General features: G+C 37.6%; 5 protein-coding genes across 5 annotated transcripts; all 5 read left to right on the top strand.

Moving 5' to 3' along the window:
- LOC18784313 (wall-associated receptor kinase-like 1) lies at positions 664-3,208 on the top strand. Its single transcript, XM_020560054.1, has 4 exons — positions 664-1,384; positions 1,484-1,582; positions 1,718-1,951; positions 2,130-3,208. The coding sequence occupies exons 1-4, from the start codon at positions 664-666 to the stop codon at positions 3,206-3,208; spliced, it is 2,133 nt and encodes a 710-aa protein (XP_020415643.1).
- Positions 4,063-7,255, top strand: LOC18782823 (wall-associated receptor kinase-like 1). Its single transcript, XM_020560053.1, has 4 exons — positions 4,063-4,810; positions 4,859-5,041; positions 5,570-5,671; positions 6,168-7,255. The coding sequence occupies exons 1-4, from the start codon at positions 4,063-4,065 to the stop codon at positions 7,253-7,255; spliced, it is 2,121 nt and encodes a 706-aa protein (XP_020415642.1).
- Positions 8,146-11,229, top strand: LOC18782927 (wall-associated receptor kinase-like 1). The gene is made up of 3 exons (XM_020560052.1): positions 8,146-9,094; positions 9,633-9,854; positions 10,142-11,229. The coding sequence occupies exons 1-3, from the start codon at positions 8,146-8,148 to the stop codon at positions 11,227-11,229; spliced, it is 2,259 nt and encodes a 752-aa protein (XP_020415641.1).
- On the top strand, positions 14,701-17,829 carry LOC109947796 (wall-associated receptor kinase-like 1). The gene is made up of 3 exons (XM_020558902.1): positions 14,701-15,714; positions 16,073-16,192; positions 16,450-17,829. The coding sequence occupies exons 1-3, from the start codon at positions 14,727-14,729 to the stop codon at positions 17,685-17,687; spliced, it is 2,346 nt and encodes a 781-aa protein (XP_020414491.1). The 5' UTR covers positions 14,701-14,726; the 3' UTR covers positions 17,688-17,829.
- Positions 18,334-21,487, top strand: LOC18782916 (wall-associated receptor kinase-like 3). The gene is made up of 3 exons (XM_020558775.1): positions 18,334-19,357; positions 19,547-19,675; positions 20,143-21,487. The coding sequence occupies exons 1-3, from the start codon at positions 18,448-18,450 to the stop codon at positions 21,357-21,359; spliced, it is 2,256 nt and encodes a 751-aa protein (XP_020414364.1). The 5' UTR covers positions 18,334-18,447; the 3' UTR covers positions 21,360-21,487.

Here is a 22,912-nt window from a genome sequence, read left to right as displayed (position 1 = left end):
ATTATCTATCAAGACATGGTGAGGAATAAAAGATATTATTACATTGTAATGCACTTATGTTTCAATTATATTTTCTTTTGGAATATAATGTTCTTCTGTAATGTATGCTAATGTTCTTCAAATTTAATGGGTTGCAATCCCCTGTTCTAGCCCTGTATTGTCTTGGTGATCACCAGCCATAATTTACATCAAAAACTGTAACTCAATCACTAATGTCAATATCCAATATTTTTATAACATCTGTATTAATTTATAGTTTTATATGAAACCAATTGTGCAGAGTTGTGAAGTTAATATTAATTATAATCGGCAAGTTTCATCGGTCTTAACTGCACACAGGGACCTCTGTCCATCAAGAAAGGACACAAATACGGCACAGGGTTCGGAATGAGGAGAGATCCCCCAACAAAAGACAAATGAAGAACAAGGATCTTAAAAACAAACACATACAAAACAATCCAATGACCAGAACAACAAGAAGCTAAAGAACAAACTCACACGTCAAGAGGTAGTTAACAACCTCAACATCAGAGGTTAAGGACAACTTCATTTGTCAGAAAAGAGATCCATATATACTTTCATACTTAGTAAATAACTAAGTGAAAGAGGAAGGAAGAAGGTAGAAGACCAATTCATTAGTGCAGCATGCAATTTCTCCTTCATATGACCATCTTGTTGTTATGGCGCATAAGCACACAATCAGCAGAACCAGATCAATTAGGGCCAATAGCAAAGCCTAGTTGCGAAACGCATTGCGGAGATGTTAGCATCCCGTACCCTTTTGGGATTGGACCTAGCAGCAGCTGTTACATGTACGATTGGTTTGAAATACACTGCGACAACTCTACCAGTCCTCACAAGCCTTTCTTGAGGGTTGCCAAGCTTGAGGTGCTGAACATCTCTATCGAAGGCACGCTTCTGGTTAAGAACCCTGTTACTTTCTTTTTCTACAGAAGAAAGACCCCCCTAGCACCGAATTTGACGGGAAGCCCTTTCTTATACTCTCAGAAATACAACCGGTTCACATCAGTGAGTTGTGGCTTCTTTGCCTTGGTAAGGTCATACCGTGACGAGCGTGTTGTTGGCGGCTGCATGTCAACTTGTGATAAGAGTGCTGAAACTGCACACAACCATGGATGCATAGGCATTAACTGCTGCCAGACTACACTTCCCCAGTATCTCAGCGTGATTGAGACTCAGATAAAATCTGAATCTGAAGAAAGTTCTACTAGCGGAAATGACCGAATGTTGACTCGTTACAACTATGCATTCCTTGTGGAGCAAGATTGGTTTCGGAACAATTTATCGAATTTTAGAGACGTCAAGGACATGGACAGCGTTCCGGTTGTGCTTGAATGGAGATTGAGCTTGGAGAACATGAATAGTTCGTTAATCGAATTATTTAAAAAGTTCATTACAAACACATCAGAGCGACATCTCAGTCTCATAGGATTTTCCCAAAACTCGATGCCCTATTGCAGAGTATATAATGTCACTTCTTCCACATACAATCGGTCGAGGCTTCAATGTTTTTGTCCCCCTGGCTTTCAAGGTAGTCCCTATCTTCTCCAACCTTGTCAAGGTAACTACACCTCTTCCATTGTCCAAAGCAAGCTATGAACATGTATATCCTTATCTTCATGTTGGAATTAGCAGCATCAATCGAAACTCACCATGCATCACGTCCTTTCTTTCTGTTTCTGTTATTTTATTTCAGATATAGATGAATGCAAGGGCCCTAATATGTGTCCGGCTCATGGTCGTTCTCATATCGGCATGTTGAATTTTGGTGGACCTACTACATGTGAGAATTTTGCTGGGGGTCATACATGCTACTCAAATACAACTGGTGTTGCATGTGACTATTATGGTACAGGGTTTGTTTCGTGCTACTTATATGGCAAAAGGAGATGGCTGCCTCTGACCTCTCGAATCAAAACCATCCTTCTAGGTATGGTCATATATTTCCCTTCATTTCTCAGCAATTTTTAAAATAGATGTTAAAACACTTTATCTGTTTCAAGGGCTCGTTGAAGAGGTGGAAACCATTTGTAGGTGAGTTTTTCAATTGTATTATATGTTGAATAGTTTTATCCATTTATAATTTCAAAGTGTATTTGTATATGCAGGTCTTGGCATGGGTCTTGGATTGTTGTTACTATTTCTTGGTGCATGGTATGGTGCATGGCATGTATATAAAGTCATAAAGAAAAGGAAAGACTTCAAACGCAAGGAAATATTTTTCAAACGAAATGGTGGTTTGCTGCTAGAAAAACAATTATCGTCAGGTGAACACAACGTTGAGAAAGTCAAGTTGTTCAAGTCGAAGGAGTTGGAGAAGTCCACTGACAATTTTAACATTAATAGAATTCTCGGCCAGGGAGCCCAAGGAACTGTTTACAAAGGCATGTTGACAGATGGAAGAATCGTTGCTGTTAAAAAGTCTAAAATAGTGGATGAAGGCAAACTTTCTGAATTTATCAATGAGGTTGTGATTCTTTCACAAATCAACCACAGGAATGTGGTTAAAATATTGGGATGTTGTTTGGAGACTGAAGTTCCTATTTTGGTCTATGAATTCATACCTAATGGAACGCTTTCTCAGTATATCCAAGGGAAAATTGAGGAATGTTCACTTACATGGAAAATGCGCATACGAATTGCGACAGAAATTGCAGGAGCTCTTTTCTACTTACATGGTGCAGCCTCCTTTCCAATTTTTCATAGAGACATCAAATCTTCCAATATACTCTTAGACGAGAACTACAGAGCGAAAGTTGCTGATTTTGGAACTTCACGATCAATTGCCACCGACCAAACTCACTTAACAACACTTGTAAATGGCACGTTTGGTTACTTGGACCCGGAATATTTCCAATCAAACCGATTTACGGAGAAAAGTGATGTGTATAGCTTTGGAGTAGTCCTTGTTGAGCTCTTAACTGGACAAAAACCAATTTTTGCAATAGCAGGGTCACAAGAAGAAGACTACACAAGTCTTGCTACATACTTCATCACATCAATGCAAGAACATCGTCTATTTGACGTTGTTGATGCTCGAGTTTTGAAGGAAGGATCAGAAACAGAGATCAGAATATTTGCTAACCTTGCAAGAATGTGCCTAAATTTGAATGGGAGGAATCGTCCTACAATGAGAGAGGTTACAGCCGAGTTGGAGGCCCTCCAAATCTCCCAAAAACACCTCTAACATTCATGAACCAAATTATAAATACGTATAGGTTGAGTATTAGGATGCGTTTTGAAATCAACATGGTCAGCTTCAGATGGCGGTCCAATTTCAACATTTCATCAACAGATTTCCAATAAGCAAGAATCCAGAGCCGGTGAGAATGTGGTATGATCGCCTAAGAACTGCACCTGGGCTTCCACAAGTGTCTTCAGGTGTTGGTGTACAAAATATTTCTTGTATTGGAAGTTTGATTCAATATTGTAGACAATTACATCATATTTTGGACCCTATATTCTGTAATGTACTTCTATTAAGTAATGAATCTCAAAGAAATAAACAAGAAGGAAAAACAAAATTGGTTTCTTTTTGGCTTAATCAGCAACAATTCAGAGACTCAAAATTAGGAAGAACTCTAATGGAATAGTAGATCTTTATCTCCAACTATACCATGAGTTGGGGCTTCAGAATTCTTGAACTTCCCTCCACTTTTGTTTTTTGGCCAAACCTTGAGGAGGGTTCTGTTTTAGCCTATCTTTTTGCGTCTGTTGGCAAATCTTTTTCCTCGTTACGGTAAGTTCAAAGAAATTAAACAAAACCTTAAATTTCTTCAAATTTGGACAGTTTGTCAGGACTTACTGGACATACAGCCTAGGCTCAAAACAAACAGACAAAAGAACAACAAGAAGCTAAAAACAAACACACTCAAAACAAGCCAATGACCACAAGACCAAGAAGGTAAAAAACAGAACACACACTTGAAAGGCCACAAACGTTCTCAACAAAAAGGCTCCATCGGACCACATATACTTCTTACTCAGCAAATAAGTAAGATAAAAGAGAAAGAAGATAGAAGTCGAATTGATGATTGCAATATGCAATTTCTTCTTCATATGATCATCTTGTTGTTATGGCTCATAAGTCGAGCATCATCATCATCATCATCAGATCAATTAGCAGCAATAGCAAAGCCTAACTGCGAAACGCATTGTGGAGATGTTACCATCCCATACCCTTTTGGGATTGGCCCTAGCAGCAATTGTTACTTGTACGATTGGTTTGAAATTGAGTGTGACTACACCACCATCCCACCCAGGCCTTTCTTGAGGCTTGCCAAGCTAGAGCTGCTCAATATTTCTATTGATGGCACGCTTTGGGTTAACAACCCTGTTACTTTCTTCTATGGAGGAAAAGGAATTCGCAAAGTAGCGCCAAATTTGACGGGAAGCCCTTTCGTGTACTCAGAGAGATACAATAGACTCACTGCAGTTAGTTGTGGATTCTTTTTGGTGGTAAGGTCAGATGAGAATGTTGTTGGTGGGTGCATGTCAACTTGTGATAAGAATTATCATTCTAGAGGCAATTATGGATGTATTGGTATTAACTGTTGCCAGACTACCCTTCCGGCATATCTCACTGCCATCACCATTGAGTTGCAGGCTGAAAATGAAGAAGCTACTGGTGGAAATGATCATATGGGAATGGGAACAGGGACGCGAACGGGAATGGGAATGGATGACTACAACTACGCCTTCATGGTTGACCGCGACTGGTTCGAGATTAATTTTTCGAATTTTACATTTGTGAAGGACAAGGGCAGCGTTCCTGTGGTGCTAGAATGGAGCTTAAGCTTAGACAGTATGAATAGTTCGTTAGCCAAACTATACGAAGGATTCATTGTAAACACATCGATATCACACATGTGGAATTTTCTATTTAGGGACCCCACACCCTATTGCAGAACATATGATGCCAATCATTTTATGAAATTCAATCATTACAATCATTCAGAGCTTAAATGTTTCTGTCCGCCCGGCTTTGAAGGAAGTCCGTATCTTCTCCAGCCTTGTCAAGGTACTAAACCTCTTCCATATCCAAAGCTTCAACGTAAATATTGCTTGCACAAATTTATTAGCTTTTTCAGATTGAATTTCCCAACCCTTTGGAGCCAGAAAAACTTCGGCGAGGCACTTCTTGCCACGTGGTTGTGCAGAGTTGGTGATCAGGGGCTAATAAAAAAAGTGCATGCGTTCAAATTTAATGAACAATTTTTATCCTTTGAAGGCATGCAATTTTTTAACTGGACTGCTCCAATTCACATAGCAGATACATAAGCTCTGGTCCTTTGAAGCAGCATGCACCAAATAGTCAAATTCATTTCATAAGCTCTGGATTTGCGGACTTATTTGGATGCTTTTTTACTATATATTTTTTAACTATACTTCTTAAGAAAAGTGAAAATCGTATATATGATCCTTATCATTAGCAAAAAGGAAAAAGAAAGATGAACATATGATCCTTCCTTATCTTTCAATTATATATGAATGAGACTGAGTAAGCATCACCTGACTAATTTTTGTTTCTGCTATTTTCACATTTCAGATATAGATGAATGCAAGGGCTCTAATCCGTGTATGAGCTCGCTCGCTAATCCCACCACATGGAAATTTGGTTTCGGTACTACATGTGAGAATTTGGCTGGAGGTTATACATGCTACTCAAATAAAACAGGCTTTACATGCCAGTATTATAGTAGTATAACTGATGCTCTATGCTACTTCCCTCCCAAAACCAGATGGCCGCTTCGGATCAATCGGCCCTTTCCAATCGAAACCATTCTGTTTGGTACGTATGCTCTCCTATATATTCTCTCCATGGTTCATTTAAATTTTGCTATGTAAGTTTTTCAAAACAACTTTTTAAAATAGATGTCAAAAGCAATTCTCTCTCTCAGAGCTAGTTCTATACAAAAGAGGCAAAACTAATGCATGCATCATTAGTGTATGAGGAAATCATCACTATCATCTTGTCAATGCGTTAAACAAATATTGTTTACTTCATAATTAGAATTTGAACAAATAAAATGTACACTTTTCTTCAAGTTTTAGATTTTTATGAAGTTTGTGCTTAAAGAACTATTTGGGGCTTTGAAGAAAAAATTCCAATATATTACTTCATTGAGTTATATGCATGTATGCAGGTCCTGGCATGAGTCTTGGACTGTTGTTACTCTTTATATATGTATACAAATGCATAAAGAAAAGGAAAAAGATCAAACGCAGGGAAACGTTTTTCAAACGAAATGGTGGTTTATTGTTAGAGCAACAATTATCGTCAAATAAAGTTCATGTACAGAAAATCAAGTTGTTCAAATCCAAGGAGTTAGAGAGGTCCACTGATAACTTTAAAATTAACAGAATTCTTGGCCATGGAGGCCAAGGTACTGTTTACAAAGGCATGTTGGCAGATGGAAGAATCGTTGCTATAAAGAAGTCTAAAATAGTGGATGAAGGCAAACTTTCAGAATTCATTAATGAGGTTGTGGTCCTTTCACAAATTAACCACAGGAATGTGGTTAAAGTATTGGGATGTTGTTTGGAGACTGAAGTTCCTCTTTTGGTCTATGAATTCATACCCAACGGAACCCTTGCTGAGTATATCCAAGGGCAAGTTGAGGAGTTTCCACTTACATGGGAGATGCGGTTACGAATTGCCACAGAAATCGCAGGTGCTCTTTCCTACTTACATGGTGCAGCTTCCTTTCCCATTTTTCACAGAGACATCAAATCAACAAACATACTGTTGGATGAAAAATACAGAGCAAAAGTTGCTGATTTTGGAACTTCACGATCAGTTTCCGTTGACCAAACTCACGTGACAACACTTGTTAATGGTACATTTGGTTACTTGGACCCGGAATACTTCCATTCAAATCGATTTACTGAGAAAAGTGATGTGTATAGCTTTGGAGTAGTCCTTGTTGAGCTCTTGACTGGACAAAAACCAGTTTGTGCAGTACTAAGGTCCCAAGAAGACGAATATAGAAGTCTTTCCACACATTTCATTATTTCGATGCAAGAAGATCGTCTATTTGACATTGTTGATCCTAGAATTTTGAAGGAGGGCTCTAAAAGAGGGATCAAAGTATTTGCTAGCCTTGCAGGAAGATGCCTAAACGCAAATGGGAGGAATCGTCCTACAATGAGAGAGGTCACAACCAAGTTGGAGGCCATCCAAAAGTCAGAAACGACTTATAATGGGGCTCAACCGAATTATGAAGGGGTGTAATTTGTTGAAGATGAATCACTTGAGCAGAAGAAGAATGTTGTTTTAAAACTCTACATGGTCAACATGGTCAGGTTCGGATGTTTAAAAACTTCTAATAAAATCATGAATGCGTTTAGTTGGTCAAAATTGAATCATTTGTGGATTAGCTTTTCCAAAACAACAGGGCCGGCTTCGGATTGTGGTCCAATTTCATCATTTCTTCAACAGATTGTTCTAGAAAGGACTGTTGAAAATGACGTATATATGATCACCTAAGGAGTGTAGCATGAACTTCCACAATCATCTTCAGGTGTTGGTGTCCAAAATATTTCTTGTATTGCTATTTTGGACTGTAATATTATGTACGTAATGTAAATATAAAAAAAGCTCACATAAATAAACAAGGGAAGCCAAAAACTGGTTTCATCTTGGGTTTATCAGCAAGAATTCAGAAGTAAACACGTGTAGACCAATTGAAGACTCAAAATTAGGAAGAACTCCAATCTTGCTTTATAATTCTTGAACTTTCCTCCTCTTTTTTTGTTTTTTGGCCAAACCTTTAGGAGGCATCATTTTGCACTGTACTAAAAGCATTTTTATCCTAGTTACGGTTAGTTCAAAGAAACTAAAGAAACCTTAATTTCTTCAAATTTGGACTGTTTGTCGGGACTTATTGCAAATACAGAGCATGCTCAAAACAAAGCGACAAAAGAACAACAAGAAGCTAAAAACAAACACACTCAAAACAACCCGATGACCAGAACAACAAGAAACTAAAAAACAAAACACACACCAGGAGGCAGCAGACCTTCTCTCAACAAAAGGGCTCCATCGGAACCACATATACTTCTTACTTAGCAGATAAGTAAGAGAAAAGAGGAGGAAGATAAAGTCTAATTGATGATTGCAATATGCAACCTCTCCTTCATATGATCATCTTGTTGTTATGGCGCATAAGTCAAGCAGCGGCATCATCATCAGATCAATTAGCACCAATAGCAAAGCCTAACTGCGAAACGCATTGCGGAGATGTTAGCATCCCATACCCTTTTGGGATTGGTCCTAGTAGCAATTGTTACTTGTACGATTGGTTTGAAATTGAGTGTGACAACTCCACCAGTCCTCCCAAGCCTTTCTTGAGGCTTGCCAAGCTAGAGGTGCTCAATATTTCTATTTATGGCACGCTTCGGGTTAACAACCCTGTTACTTTCTTCTACGGAGGAAGAGGAATTCGCAAAGTATTGCAAAATTTGACGGGAAGTCCTTTCGTGTACTCATGGAGATACAATAGACTCACTGCAGTGAGTTGTGGCATCTTTTTGGCGGTAATGTTAGATGAGACTGTTGTTGGTGGGTGCATGTCAACTTGTGATACGGGTCATTTTCGTAGAAAGAATTATGGATGTATTGGTATTAACTGTTGCCAGACTACCCTCCCCTCAGATCTCAGTGTCATCACCATTGAGTTGCAGCCAGAATCTGAAATGGGAACGCGAATGCAAATGCGAACAGGAACGAGAATGGATGACTACAACTATGCCTTCATTGTTGACCAAGAATGGTTTGAGAATAACTTAGACGTCAAGGACAAGGGCAGCGTTCCTGTGGTGCTAGAATGGAGCTTAAGCTTAGACAATATGAATAGTTCGTCAGCCAAACTATATGAAGGATTGATTTTAAACACACCAAAAAAAAAATTACGCAATCGTCTCATGTCATTTGGAGGATGGGACCCCATACCCTATTGCACAACATATGACCCCAAAAATTTTATGGAATTTTTTGATAATCAATCAAGGCTTCACTGTTTTTGCCCGCCCGGCTTTGAAGGAAATCCATATCTTCTCCAACCTTGTCAAGGTAATTCATTGATTATAAACATGTTCCACTATATATCCAAAGCTTCAAATTAAACATGTTTGCACAAATTTATTAGCTTTTCTGAATCGCAGTTCCCCAACCCTTTGGAGCCAGAAAGATTTCAGTGTGACTTTTCATGCCGCGTGGTTGTGCAGCAGATGAGGCAAATTAAAAAAGTGCTTGCCATTTTTTAAACTGGATTGTTCTGTCAATCTGCACTTCCAAGTGACAGGCACGTGTGGATGTTTCTCTTTTGGAGTGGAATGCACCAAATACTGGATTCCATTTCGTTTCATCCTAGGACTTGCAGCTTATTCTGATAGTTTTTTTTTCTATTATCTTTTTCACTAATTTTTGTTCTTACTATATTTCTTAAGAAAAGTGAAAATGAATTACATGATCCTTATCAGTAGCAATATATATATATATATATATATATATTTTTTTTTTTTTTTTTCCTTTCATTTATGAACGAGTAAGCATCAGCAGTCACCATCATGGCCGGCCAATATTTGTCTTTCTGTTGTTTTCATTTCAGATATAGATGAATGCAAAGGCCCTAACAATAATCGGTGTAAGATTGATGATCCTGCAACGAATTTTAGTGTCACAAATAGATGTGAGAATTATGTTGGAGGTCATAGTTGCTACTCAATTGAAACTGGTATTACATGTCAGTATTATGGTACGGCTGATGCTCTATGCTTCTTCCACACCAGATGGGGGCCTCTCTTCTTTCCAATCCAAATCATTCTTACTGGTACGTATGCTTTTCCATGGTTCATTAACTCTTGCTATTTAAGCTTTTAAAAACAATTTTTAAAAGTGAATGTCAAAACCAAATTCTCTCTTTCAGAGCTGGTTCTATAAAAATGAGGCAGAAGACCTCTAAGAATTTCAACAAAGAAAATGTAGCCAGATGATATAAGTTTATATTGCGCTTATTAAAGTCTTAGATTTTTATGAAGTTTGTGATTAAAGAGCACTATTTTGGTTTCTAAGGTAAAAGTCCAATATATCACCTGATTGAGTTATATACGTATGCAGGTCTTGGCTTGATTCTTGGGCTTTTGCTCCTACTTATATATGTGTACAAAGGTATGCACAAAAGGAAAAAGATTAAACGCAAGAAAATGTTTTTCAAACGAAATGGTGGTTTATTGTTGGAGCAACAATTATCATCAAATAAAGGTAATGTAGAGAAAATCAAGTTGTTCAAATCCAAGGAGTTAGAGAGGTCCACCCATAATTTTAAAATTAATAGAATTCTTGGTCATGGAGGCCAAGGTACTGTTTACAAAGGCATGTTGGCAGATGGAAGACTCGTTGCTATAAAGAAGTCTAAAATAGTGGATGAAGGCAAACTTTCAGAATTCATTAATGAGGTTGTGATCCTTTCACAAATTAACCACAGGAATGTGGTTAAAATATTGGGATGTTGTTTGGAGACTGAAGTTCCTCTTTTGGTTTATGAATTCATACCCAACGGAACCCTTGCTGAGTATATCCAAGGGCAAGTTGAGGAGGTTCCACTTACATGGGAGATGCGGTTACGAATTGCCACAGAAATTGCAGGAGCTCTTTCCTACTTACATGGTGCAGCTTCGTTTCCCATTTTCCACAGGGACATCAAATCAACGAACATACTTTTGGATGAAAAATACAGAGCAAAAGTTGCTGATTTTGGAACTTCACGATCAGTTTCCATTGACCAAACTCACCTGACAACACTTATTAATGGTACATTTGGTTACTTGGACCCGGAATACTTCCATTCAAATCGATTTACAGATAAAAGTGATGTGTATAGCTTCGGAGTAGTCCTTGTTGAGCTCTTAACTGGACGAAAACCCGTTTGTGCAGTAACAAGTTCAGAAGAAGACGAATATAGAAGTCTTGCCACACATTTCATTATTTCGATGCAAGAAGGTTGTCTATTTGATATTGTTGAGGATCGAATTTTGAAGGAGGGCTCTAAAACAGGGATCAATGAGTTTGCTAACCTTGCAGGAAGATGCCTAAATGTGAATGGGAGGAATCGTCCTACAATGAGAGAAGTCACTACCGAGTTGGAGGCCATCCAAAAGTCAGAAACAGCTTATAATGGTGCTCAACCGAACTATGAAGGGGTGTAATTTGTTGAAAATGAATCACTTGAGCAGCAGAAGAAAGTTGTTTCAATTCAACACGGTCAGGTTCGGATATGTTGATAGTATGGAAACTTGAGTTGAATTGGAGAATGGAAACTTTGCATTAGTGCTTAAAAGATATCTCGAGTTGGATGCTCACATTCTATCTTCATCATTACTTGAACTTCCACAATTCTGTATCTTCAGCTCTTGTTTAACAAAATGTTTCTTTTATTGCATATTTCATTCTATATACAAGTCCATGTTCTTCTGGAATACAATCTTCTTTAAAATGCATGTTGCTAGCAAAAAATGCTACTAGCTTTGAAGTTATGAAGCTCACACAAATAAACAAGAAGCCAAAATTTGGTTTCGTTTGGCTAAATTAGCATAGGACCGTTGGCTTCCTATATTTTGATTTAAATAACATGTTTGAAAAGAAGAAGATTCGTGTATGGCAAATATGTACTTTAAACGTACATTTGAATCCCCTATTATAGGTCGAGTTTGGCAGCTACAATTTAAATTTTGCACATAATTTCCACACAAACTACAGTCAGAAAATAAGGGATTTAATTGGTATATTCATGGAAAATCGGAATTTAATTCATGCCAATATATACCAAATTAAATGCATAGAATAACTCAAACAATATAAGATAAGTTTTAGAAAAATCAGAATATGGTTGAGTTTAAAACTTGATTCTATCTTCTTAAGACAAAATTGCCCCGTTAAAATATCAACCCCAGCCCATTAACACTTTATCAGCCCATTGATAAACAACCCAGCTCAGCCCATTTTGAGGAGCAATCCCTACAATCTTCTAGAAGCACTAGAAGTTTAAAATCAAAGTGATAATGTCGGTTACCAGTAGAAATATCTAGACAAATATCTAGAATAAATATGAGATATATGTAGATCAAGTTAGGAGAAAATAGAAGTAGTGGCTGAAGTATAAAAGCCCAAATCGGTGTATGTTTATTGCTCTCCTATTGCATGTGTATTGCTTGTATTTTGCTTTTTTATTGTTTGTCTATTATATAGTTGGGAATATGGAATTTTTATATTGCCTTTTTATTGTGGTCGTATTGCCTTCCTACTGAATGTCTATTGTTGTCGTATCACATTTGTTTTGGAAGTCTGTCTTGGAAATAAAATTATATAGTTGGGAGCAGGGGCGGAGCCACAGTAAGGCCTGCCATGGACCTGGCCCCCCCATTTAATTATTAATCTCTTGTAATATATTATAAAATATATGATATAGCAATACAATTACTGCAATTAGATTAGTGATGGCCCTCCCAGTTGAAGATGAAAAACCTAGTATAAGTGATTTTGAAATTTTGACCCCTCCATACTAAGAATCCTAGCTCCACCACTGGTTGGGAGTATGGAGTTTTTTTGTTGCCCTATTATTGTCGTCGTATTACTATTTTATTGTCGTCGTATCACCTTTTTATTTCAAGTCTGTCTTGGAAAGTTTTTGCTGGATTTCAAACAAATAAATGCTTGTATTTCAAACAAATATTTAAAGATCATCAATGTCAATCCACCCGTATCAAGAACAAATATCATAAATTAGGTTTGCAAACCCGTTGGTGGTGCTTGCGGTCTAATGGTGTGGATGAGGAAGATGGGCATTTGGACCTATGGACCTAGGAAAAGAACATGGAGAATTGGGAATTAAGGCTGGGAATCAGAGAGAGAGAGAGAGAGAGAGAAATTTCACATGACCAAAAAAAGTGATAAAAAGGTGATACGGGGTGAAAAGGAGCTTTTATAGGGAATATTTTTGAATTACTTTCAAAAAGAGGGCATTGTTTAAATAAAACATTGGAACTGAAGGCAAAGCCGTCTATTCCAATTGCCTAGAGCATGCCACACAAGTCGGTGAACTCTCCTATAAATAGGCATGAACCTTCCATTATGAAAGCAAGTGAAGAAGACAAGAATCAATAAGTAGTCTTCAAAGAGTGACCCTCTGAGAGTGTAGCCTTGTGAGTGTTTTGTGAGAAAGAGTACTTGTAAGAGTCGGTCTTATTTTTTTAGAGTTGTCTTGTTGTAATATACAATTCTATATTAGAGTTATGTACCGTAATTTCTTGAACATGCCCCTCACAAGTACTTTAAGATTCTAATGACAAATGTCTCCGAGAATACGATGACCTCCTTATTGTTGTAATAATAGCACTCCAAAGTAGAAGAACAACCAGAGACTTGTGTCTGTTCTAGTGCATGTTATAATGGTATGTAACTTTATATAACCGATGCATGGCCTTTTATATTTGAGATATATACATGCTTCTCTTGCGCAAGTGCTTGACATAAATGACATGAAGCAAAAACTCTATCAATTACCCAATGTGCTGCAGTATTTATACTACTAACAGTACCTGTTTGGATGGATTGTGGTCTCATAATGAAAAGTCAAAGGAAATATTTTAATATTAAAATATTAAAATTTTCCAACAACTACAAAAGAAAAGTACCTTACTCATTTGTTCCCGCTTATATTCGACCCAAGGCGCGTAGAAATACCTTTCGTATGTATTAATCTATTTAGAAGTTGTACGGTAATAATTTCGAAGAAAACAACTAGAGTGAGACTATATGTGTCCAAAACTTCCACAAAGCTCCCATGTTTTCATTATTTTTCAATGTCATTTTACACTGGGAAAAGGTATGCAGTAAGTGAGTTATTTTATAGGGAGTTCACTATTATACCCAATATAGGAGCCCAAATTATTTTTAAAAAACCTATATAAAATGGACTTTAAAAACACACCCAAAGCCTATTTACAACATAACAAAAAGACTTTTAACTTTTTTTAAATTGCAAAACTACCATTGATTTCTTAAAACAAACCCAACCCAAAACTTCATAAAAGCCCAAAACACTTAATAGGGCATCAAAGTAATTTAATAATCAAAATTAAATTCAATAAGGCTAGCTATTATTTTTTGGGTTTGTTTATAAAAATTAAATAGTGTAGGGTTTATCTATAATATTAGTCCTAAGAATGAATATACGACTAAATATCTCTATTTTATATGGGGTTAATATTTGGCACAAGATCACGATAAGGTCACGCTTCTAGCTAGCTATAAATCTAAAGAAAGAGAAGGAAACCTTATAATATCTCCAAAATTTCCCTTGCAAACTCTTTACTAGCTAGCTAGCTACTCTTTTCAGCTTATAAGCTTCACATTAGTGATCAACAGATTGATTCAGAGATGAGAATTAATTTTTGAAAATTATGTTTAGAATCTAAAAAGTCAGAGATGGCTGCTGCTAATTGAGAGTAAGAAAACTTTTATATACTAATGGGTAAGAGTTAAGTTAATATAAAAAGTCAGAGATGGCAGCTGGTAGTTGAGAATAAGAAAAGTTTTATATATTAATGTAGTAGGTGGATGCTGTGTTTTTGTTTTCAACTATAAAAGAAATGTATGAGCTGCTGTGGTAAGGCAGATCGCACACACAGACCCAACAATAAGAGCAATGACAATACTGTTAGATCAACACATGATTTTCAGTCTTCTCTTTTGCCTCTGGCACATAAGTATTGCACAAGCAGCATCAAGAGCAGAAGCCCCGCCCATAGCAATGCCTAATTGCACAATGCTATGCGGAGGTGTGAGCATCCCTTACCCTTTTGGCATTGGTCCAAGCACCAATTGTTTCTTAAACGAGTGGTTTCAAATAGACTGCAACAAGTCTACTGGGCACAAGCCGTTCTTGCGGCGTGCCCAACTGGAGGTGCTCAACATTTCTATCAATGGCACGCTTCGCGTTAACAGCCCCGTCACTTTTCTGTGCAACACCAAGAAGGGAAATTCAAGTCACCAACTGCTGGCAAATTTGACGGGAAGCTTCTTTGTGTTCTCTCAGAGGCACAACATATTCACTGCAGTGAGTTGCGGCTTGCTTGCCGTTGTGACAAGCTCAAATGACGATGAAATGGTTGCTGTTACCGATAAAATCATCGGTGGGTGCAGGTCCATTTGTGATAGCTTTCAAAAGGGTAGGTCAAACTATGATGGCTGCGATGGTATTAACTGTTGCCAAACTACAATTCCACCAAACCTCACTTCCGTCACCACTCACATTCTATATGCAAACGCATCGGCTATAGATTGTACGAACTACCCTCCAACGGACTATATCTATGAGAAAAATAATAACTATGCGTTCCTGGTTGACCGGGAATGGTTTGACAACACTTCATCAAGAGCCGTCCAGGCGATGGAGAAGGTCCCTGTGGTGCTAGAATGGGCCTTACAGTATGATAATAATGTAACCGATCTACTGTTCACTAGCTTCATTCATGGTGAAAGAAATCGTTCCAGGCGGCATGATCCAACACCTTATTGTGAGGTCGATGAAACTTCCACTTATTCTTTTTCACCACGGCATATGGCCGCATCGTTTTACTGTCACTGCCCGGAAGGCTTCGAAGGAAATCCCTATCTTCGACAATCTTGCCATGGTAAGATTTTCAAATCAATTCTAACTCATTTTTCCATCTCCTCGCCACTTGGGCTAACCCCAAGGGCTAACATGTACAAATTGTTTATGTTACAAACATACGCAGGACACATAACACGGGAGTCGTTGCTTGCTTTTTATAAATGAATGAGGTTCAAAATTATCTGGATATAAACAAATGAAATGTTGGGGTTTAAAAAATTGAGATAAGATTTGGTGTATGCTAATTTTAACTCAATGTAAAAGTTAAATCACTATGGCCTTGAAAAAAGATAGTCATACATCTAACAATTATGCAAGAATTTCAAGCATGATTTTTCACCATCATTTCCTTTTCTTTTTTTGACTCTGTATTTCAGACATTGATGAATGCTCGTACAACCCTACTATATGCTTGGCCGGAAGCAAGTGTGTGAACGACTATGGGGAGTACCATTGCTCCGTGAATAAAATGCGTACTCTCAAGTGGGCCCTTAAAGGTATGGCCAATAATATTCTACGCACTATAACTTTAAAATGAAAGGGTCTGTGAATAATTATTGTATGAGGATAAAAGAAAGTTCAACAAGAGCCACAAACTTATTACATGAGCTTTTGGACACCAAATGAAGTGACAGTGGTTCACTTGTTTTTACTTTGAGCCCACTTTGGTCCTTATTTATTTATAGCATAAACATGTAAGAAATTGCCATATCAGTTGGTGTGTCTCAATGTTGATGTTTCATGAATTGTCCAGGTCTTGGCTCGGGTCTTGGACTAATATTGCTACTTATTGGTCTATGGCTGGGATACAGACTCATAAAGAAAAGGAATGACATTAAAAAAAAAAAGAAGTTTTTCAAACGAAATGGCGGTTTGTTGTTAGAACAACAATTATCGTCTGGTGAAGTTAACGTTGAGAGAATCAAGTTGTTCAAATCCACAGAGTTAGAGAAATCTACTGACAATTTTAATGTCAATAGAATTCTAGGTCAAGGAGGACAAGGTACTGTTTACAAAGGAATGTTGACGGATGGTAGGATCGTTGCTGTAAAAAAGTCTAAAGTAGTTGATGAAGGCCAACTTTCAGAGTTCATCAATGAAGTTGTGATTCTTTCACAAATCAACCACAGGAATGTGGTTAAAATACTGGGTTGCTGCTTAGAGACTGAAGTTCCTCTTTTGGTTTATGAATTCATACCCAATGGAACTCTTTATCAGTATATCCAAGGACAGATTGAAGAGTTTCAACTTACATGGCAAATGCGCTTACGCATTGCCTTGGAAATTTCAGGTGCTCTTTCGTACTTACACTCTGCAGCTTCCTTTCCCATATATCACAGAGACATTAAGTCTACCAACATACTCTTGGACGAAAGGTACAGAGCAAAAGTTGCTGACTTTGGAACTTCGAGATCAATTGTCATAGGCCAAACTCACCTGACCACAGTTATACATGGAACATTTGGTTATTTGGACCCGGAATACTTTCGGTCAAGCCAATTTACTGAGAAAAGTGATGTCTATAGCTTTGGAGTGGTACTTGTTGAGCTCTTGACTGGAGAAAAACACATTTCTTTAGTAACAAGCTCAGCGAAAGAAAAAGAATACAGAAGTCTTGCTGCATATTTCATTACATCGATGGAGGAAGATCGTCTGTTAGACATTGTTGATGCTCTGGTTTTGAAGGAGGGCTCTGAAATAGAGATTAGGGTAGTTGCTAACCTTGCAAGAAGATGTTTGAATTTGAATGGAAGGAATCGACCTACAATGAGAGAGGTCACAGCGGAGTTGGAGGCACTTCAAATGGCAGAAAAATCCTCTAATACTCAACAAAATTATGAAGATGTGGAATTTGTCGAACATAAATCTATTGAGCAATGGGGTGCTGTTTCAAGTTCAACAGGAACAGGATGGTCAGCTTGGGATCGTGATGGTGATGATCCAACTTCGTCATTACTCGAACTTCCACAATTATCTGTGCAAACATGGTGATCAAACTATTGTTGTAATGTGTGTGTCAGTTAATGTTGTAGGCAATCACATGTTCTTTCGGAATATAATGTTCTGTAATGTATGCTACTGTAAGTTTCCAACCCCACAGAAATAAACAAAAAGGGAAACTCAAATTCGATTTCTTTTGGCTTAATGACCATGACTATGAACTAATTACATACCCGTAAAAAATGTAACTAAAGTGAAGCCTCGACCGCGTTTGATGGATCGAAAATCGGAGTTGGAACAAGTCACAAACATCCAATACTTTTGACATATGAGACATTTATGTACCTCAGAAGACTAAAGAAGACTTTCAATTTTATTTTGCTTTCGGACAGTGACCTCTCAATTTTTTGTAATTCATACTATGTGGCATAATTACCATCAACTCAACTGCATTTTCTTTTGTCAACAGCATTATCTTTTCATTTAATTTTTATTTGGTGGGTTGATAGAAAGAGAAAGAAACACTTCAATTCTCTACTACCAGTCAAGCATGGCGTCTCTATATATGCAGTTTCCACACACATTACAACAAGACGACTTCAATACGAACCACTTGTTCTCTTTTCTTCTATCGTGAAGGAATTTCTATAATACAAGCACCAAGTAGCAAACAAACTTTCTGTCTGAGAATCTTTTACTTTTCCATTTCATCATTTCTTTCTCATTACATACGTAGAGTAAGAAAGCAAGCTACATATGTATTCTTCTTAGCAAACAATAACTTGGAAGAAACAGAGGAGGAAACAGAGGAATGCATGACAAGATGCAAAATGATTTGCTAGTTCATCTGGCACTATTAGTTCTGCTATTATGGAGCTCAAGTACTACAACAGCAGCATCGGGAGCTGAAACACCAATGGCAAAGCATAATTGCGCAACACATTGCGGAGATATTAGCATCCCATACCCTTTCGGCATTGGACCTAATAAAGATTGTTACTTTGACGAATGGTTCGAAATGGTGTGCAACCAGTCTTCTAGTACCAGCCCTCACAAGCTTTACTTGAGGCGTGCCCAGCTGGAAGTGCTGAACGTTTATGCTAATGGCACGCTTCGAGTTAACAACCCCATTGCTTTCTTCTGCCAAGAATACAGAGGTCAGCAACCCGCGAATTTGAGTGGCAGCCCTTTTGTATACTCTGGGAGACACAACAAATTCACAGCAGTGAGTTGTGGCTACCTTGCCTCCGTGAGCTCAGAAAAGTATCTTGTTGGCGGATGCAGGTCAATTTGTGAAGGGACTAGCATAAGCCCTGAAAATTGTGAAATTGGTGTTAACTGTTGCCAGACTAACATCCCACCGCATCTCAGTGTCATCAGTACTGATATAAAAGATGATAGAAGAGGAAGGGTATGCAAAAAGAATATATATGCATTTTTGGTTGACCAAAAGTGGTTTAGGGACAATTTTATGGCATCCAATTTTAGTGTCATAAAGGATATGGACAGCGTTCCGGTGGTGCTAGATTGGAGCTTAGGCTTGGACAATACTTCATTACGATTGTTTCGGAGATTCATTCGACAACATGATTCCAGGGCTTATGATGACCCAACACCCACCTGCAAAATAAAAAATGTCACTTCCACTTCTCGGCCAAGCCTTGAATGTTCCTGTCCTCGGGGTTTTGAGGGAAATCCCTATCTTGGCTACCATTGTCACGGTAAACAAACATCTACCATCTCTCAAAAAATTTCAAACACATGCACAAATTAATTAACAATTTGTCATCTGTTCCACACTTTTGTTTACCATGCACCAAATTATCGCATTTTAGTCAGCTTTGTTGGTTTGTATTTCGTGATAATCTTTTACCATGATTTTCATTTGCTTTCTTGTCTCTACAATGCAGACATTGATGAATGCACGGATCAAAACATATGTGGGCCAGGGGCCCCCCATTGTATGAACTATTTGGGGACGTATGCATGCTACGGACACATAGTGGGTGGAAAGACAAAGATCAAACTGATTCTTATAGGTATGTTTCAGCCTTGCAATTATTTAATATATGAAAGATGACAATGCCATACCAATATTACAAAAGGCAAACAATATGCAGGCAACAGGATAATGTCGTGTAAGTTTTACTCACGCAAATACCAACAAGAATTGGACTCCTGAAAGTTAATCAAACCCAATTTTTAAAACAGATTGTGCAATTAGAACCTTAGAACTGAAATTGGCGATAAAACATACACACTTTGATTTTTTGTAGTCGCACATGATTCAAGTTGATATAATCAACCAAGTTATATGCAACATCAGTTTACAAAAAAGGGGTTCTTAAATGACCCTTATCGAGTCTAGTTCAACATGTCAAAAGGACATTTTCAAAATCAAAACAGAGCACAATGAAGTATTTAAGGCAACTCTGTCACAAAGTAGTCTACAAACTTTTGATATTAGCAATACTTCCTTCCATAATCGTTTAGTTTAGTTATGCAGGTCTTGGCGCTGGTGTGGGACTGTTGTTACTGCTGATTGGTGCATTGTGGGTACATGAAGTCCTAAAGAAAAGAAAGAGAATTAAACGCAAGGAATTTTTTTTCAAACGAAATGGTGGCTTGTTGTTAGAACAACAATTATCTTCAGGTGAAGTTAATGTAGAGAAAATTAAGTTGTTCAAGTCAAAGGAGTTAGAGAAGTCCACTGACAATTTCAACACTGATAGAATTCTTGGCCAGGGAGGCCAAGGTACTGTTTACAAAGGCATGCTGGCTGATGGTAGAATTGTAGCTGTGAAAAAATCTAAAATAGTGGATGAAAGCCAACTTTCAGGTTTCATCAATGAGGTTGTGATTCTTTCACAAATCAACCACAGAAATGTGGTTCAACTATTGGGTTGCTGTTTAGAGACGGAGGTTCCCATTTTGGTTTATGAATTTATACCTAATGGAAACCTTTCCCAGTATATCCATGAGCAGAATGAGGAGTTTCCACTTACATGGGAAGTTCGCTTACGAATTGCCAAGGAAATTGCAGGAGCTCTTTCCTATTTACATGCTTCAGCTGCCTTTCCCATTTATCACAGAGACATCAAGTCTACCAACATACTCTTGGATGCAAAATACAGAGCAAAAGTTGCTGACTTCGGAACTTCAAGATCAGTTGCCATTGACCAAACTCACCTCACCACAATTGTACACGGCACATTTGGTTACTTGGACCCCGAATACTTTCAATCAAGCCAATTTACAGAGAAAAGTGATGTGTATAGCTTTGGAGTTGTCCTTGTTGAGCTCTTGACAGGACAAAAACCAATTTCTTTTAGAAGGTCACAAGAAGAAGGCAAAAGTCTTGCCACATACTTCATCATTTCGATGCAGTTAGATCGCCTGTTTGAAATTCTTGATGCTCAAGTTGTAAAAGGAGGGTCTAAAGCAGATATCATCACAGTTGCTAACCTTGCAAGGAGGTGTTTGAATTTGAGTGGAAGGAAGCGCCCTACAATGAGAGAGGTCACGGTAGAGCTAGAGGGGATTCAAACGTCAGAAAAAACTTCAAATGGTGAACAAAATTATGAAGAAGTTGAATATGTTCGAACTGAATCAATTGAGCCTTGGGATGTCGTTTCAAGCTCAACAGGCACAAGGCCAGGTTTGGATGGTGATCATGCTTCATCATTACATGAAGTTCCACTATTACCTTTCATGTCACGCTGAACAATAATTAAATATTTCTTAACTGTAATATTCTAATGCTTGTTCCATTCCATATATGTTATGTTTTTCTCCTTCCTGAACTTTTCCCGTCAGAATGTGACTGCAGTAGTTTCAACCAAGAAGATCATAGTGGCTTATTAGTGTAAACTATAATGACTGCATATGAAAGAACACACATCTTTGGTGTTCCATTAGAGTTGTCGAATATCTAGAATATACAAGAGCACATCCCCTCAATCCAATCCCTTCATACACTCATTCTAGATGGGGTGAATTCTTTTGTGTGGGTTGGCTTGATCTGTTGAGCAGGGGCACTTGTATTTTGTATGCATCTACCTAAGAGTCTTGCCCATCAAGAAATTCTTAAGAAGTCTTTATTGCATTAGGTTTATAACTTCTAATCACAATTAAGATAGGAATCATTCTAGCTCTTATATTAGCCTTAAAACACTAACTTTAATAGAGCTGCAGGTTTAGTTGTATTTGAACTCCTAATTGATATGAAGTCTTAGAATCCTTTGATGATTATAAGACCACACTTTAATGAGATAGTCATCTATATGTGTCTAATAGTCTCCCACTTGGTCTAATGATCATCAAGAACTCAATATCAATTACTGTAAGGCCTATAGAATTCAACTCAACTATAGTTCCTAATCAAGTCACCGTCAATCAAAAGAACAAGCATGGAACTATCAAGACTTATTGAACATTTCAATATTTCAAGGTCTTTATAATTACACATACAAGCTCTCAAGATCACATGAGGCTTCCGTCAATACTAGAATGCAGAATGATCACGACCAAACTTAATTTGTGTTTACAAAGGTCACTTTCATTCATACGCCCTCCCTTAAGAGATTACCAAAATCTCTCCTAAATGACTCATGTATGAATTCATGTCTTATGCAGTGATTGTAGCTAGCTATACTTCATGATGACATGTAACTGGATTCATTTGTCAAGAATAATAAACACAAAACTAAACTAAAGTCACATAATTTATTAAAAGAACTGAACCAAACAATAGCAAACAAAGAATTGAACTGTCTCCGAGAAAATAATAAAGTTAAGTGGATAAAAACTTAGCTCCCACTAATTTTGCGTATCAAAATTGAATGGCATTAATTAATTAATTATTTGAACAGGGTGTTTGAAAGTATTAGATTTTGAATATTTTAGCTGGATGAAGATAAATCGGTTTGGAGAGTATGGTCAATCACCATTAATGAATTAATTAATTATTTGCCGTTTAAGTCACATGCAATCAAAAAAAAATTATTGTATTGAACTATACTTTAGATAGCATTAGAAGATTTTAGACTATTATGGAACCTGTTTCGGGGCTTCGCTTATGTTGGTTATACAGTAAAAATAAAATCAAGGTCAAACTCTGTTTCTTCAAGTGGGTTAAAGAGCAAGCAACAAAGAAAAACTCTGTTTACCAATGCTTGGTGGTTCAAGTGGTAAGGAGCTTGTTCCCCTTAAGTAAGGTCTCGAGTTCGAGCCTTGTGAATGGAGCAGCCATCATTGGGAGAGCTTGCCCCTCAAAT

Source organism: Prunus persica, chromosome G3 (assembly GCF_000346465.2).
Source record: "Prunus persica cultivar Lovell chromosome G3, Prunus_persica_NCBIv2, whole genome shotgun sequence".
Classification (NCBI taxonomy): Eukaryota; Viridiplantae; Streptophyta; class Magnoliopsida; order Rosales; family Rosaceae; genus Prunus; species Prunus persica.
The sequence above is the reverse complement of the archived record's forward strand: the minus strand, read 5'-3'. Positions and strand labels throughout refer to the sequence as shown.

Excerpts from the sequence above, each read along its gene's own strand:
- LOC18782823 (XM_020560053.1), top strand. The coding sequence starts at position 4,063 with ATGCAATTTCTTCTTCATATGATCATCTTGTTGTTATGGCTCATAAGT. Across the intron at positions 4,811-4,858 it reads TCCTGTGGTGCTAGAATGGA|GATTCATTGTAAACACATCG; the intron begins GCTTAAGCTTAG and ends AACTATACGAAG. Across the intron at positions 5,042-5,569 it reads TCTTCTCCAGCCTTGTCAAG|ATATAGATGAATGCAAGGGC; the intron begins GTACTAAACCTC and ends TTCACATTTCAG.
- LOC18782916 (XM_020558775.1), top strand. The coding sequence starts at position 18,448 with ATGCATGACAAGATGCAAAATGATTTGCTAGTTCATCTGGCACTATTA. Across the intron at positions 19,358-19,546 it reads TCTTGGCTACCATTGTCACG|ACATTGATGAATGCACGGAT; the intron begins GTAAACAAACAT and ends TCTACAATGCAG. Across the intron at positions 19,676-20,142 it reads GATCAAACTGATTCTTATAG|GTCTTGGCGCTGGTGTGGGA; the intron begins GTATGTTTCAGC and ends TTAGTTATGCAG.
- LOC18784313 (XM_020560054.1), top strand. The coding sequence starts at position 664 with ATGACCATCTTGTTGTTATGGCGCATAAGCACACAATCAGCAGAACCA. Across the intron at positions 1,385-1,483 it reads GAGCTTGGAGAACATGAATA|TATATAATGTCACTTCTTCC; the intron begins GTTCGTTAATCG and ends CCTATTGCAGAG. Across the intron at positions 1,583-1,717 it reads TCTTCTCCAACCTTGTCAAG|ATATAGATGAATGCAAGGGC; the intron begins GTAACTACACCT and ends ATTTTATTTCAG.
- LOC109947796 (XM_020558902.1), top strand. The coding sequence starts at position 14,727 with ATGACAATACTGTTAGATCAACACATGATTTTCAGTCTTCTCTTTTGC. Across the intron at positions 15,715-16,072 it reads TCTTCGACAATCTTGCCATG|ACATTGATGAATGCTCGTAC; the intron begins GTAAGATTTTCA and ends TCTGTATTTCAG. Across the intron at positions 16,193-16,449 it reads TCTCAAGTGGGCCCTTAAAG|GTCTTGGCTCGGGTCTTGGA; the intron begins GTATGGCCAATA and ends TGAATTGTCCAG.
- LOC18782927 (XM_020560052.1), top strand. The coding sequence starts at position 8,146 with ATGCAACCTCTCCTTCATATGATCATCTTGTTGTTATGGCGCATAAGT. Across the intron at positions 9,095-9,632 it reads TCTTCTCCAACCTTGTCAAG|ATATAGATGAATGCAAAGGC; the intron begins GTAATTCATTGA and ends TTTTCATTTCAG. Across the intron at positions 9,855-10,141 it reads AATCCAAATCATTCTTACTG|GTCTTGGCTTGATTCTTGGG; the intron begins GTACGTATGCTT and ends ATACGTATGCAG.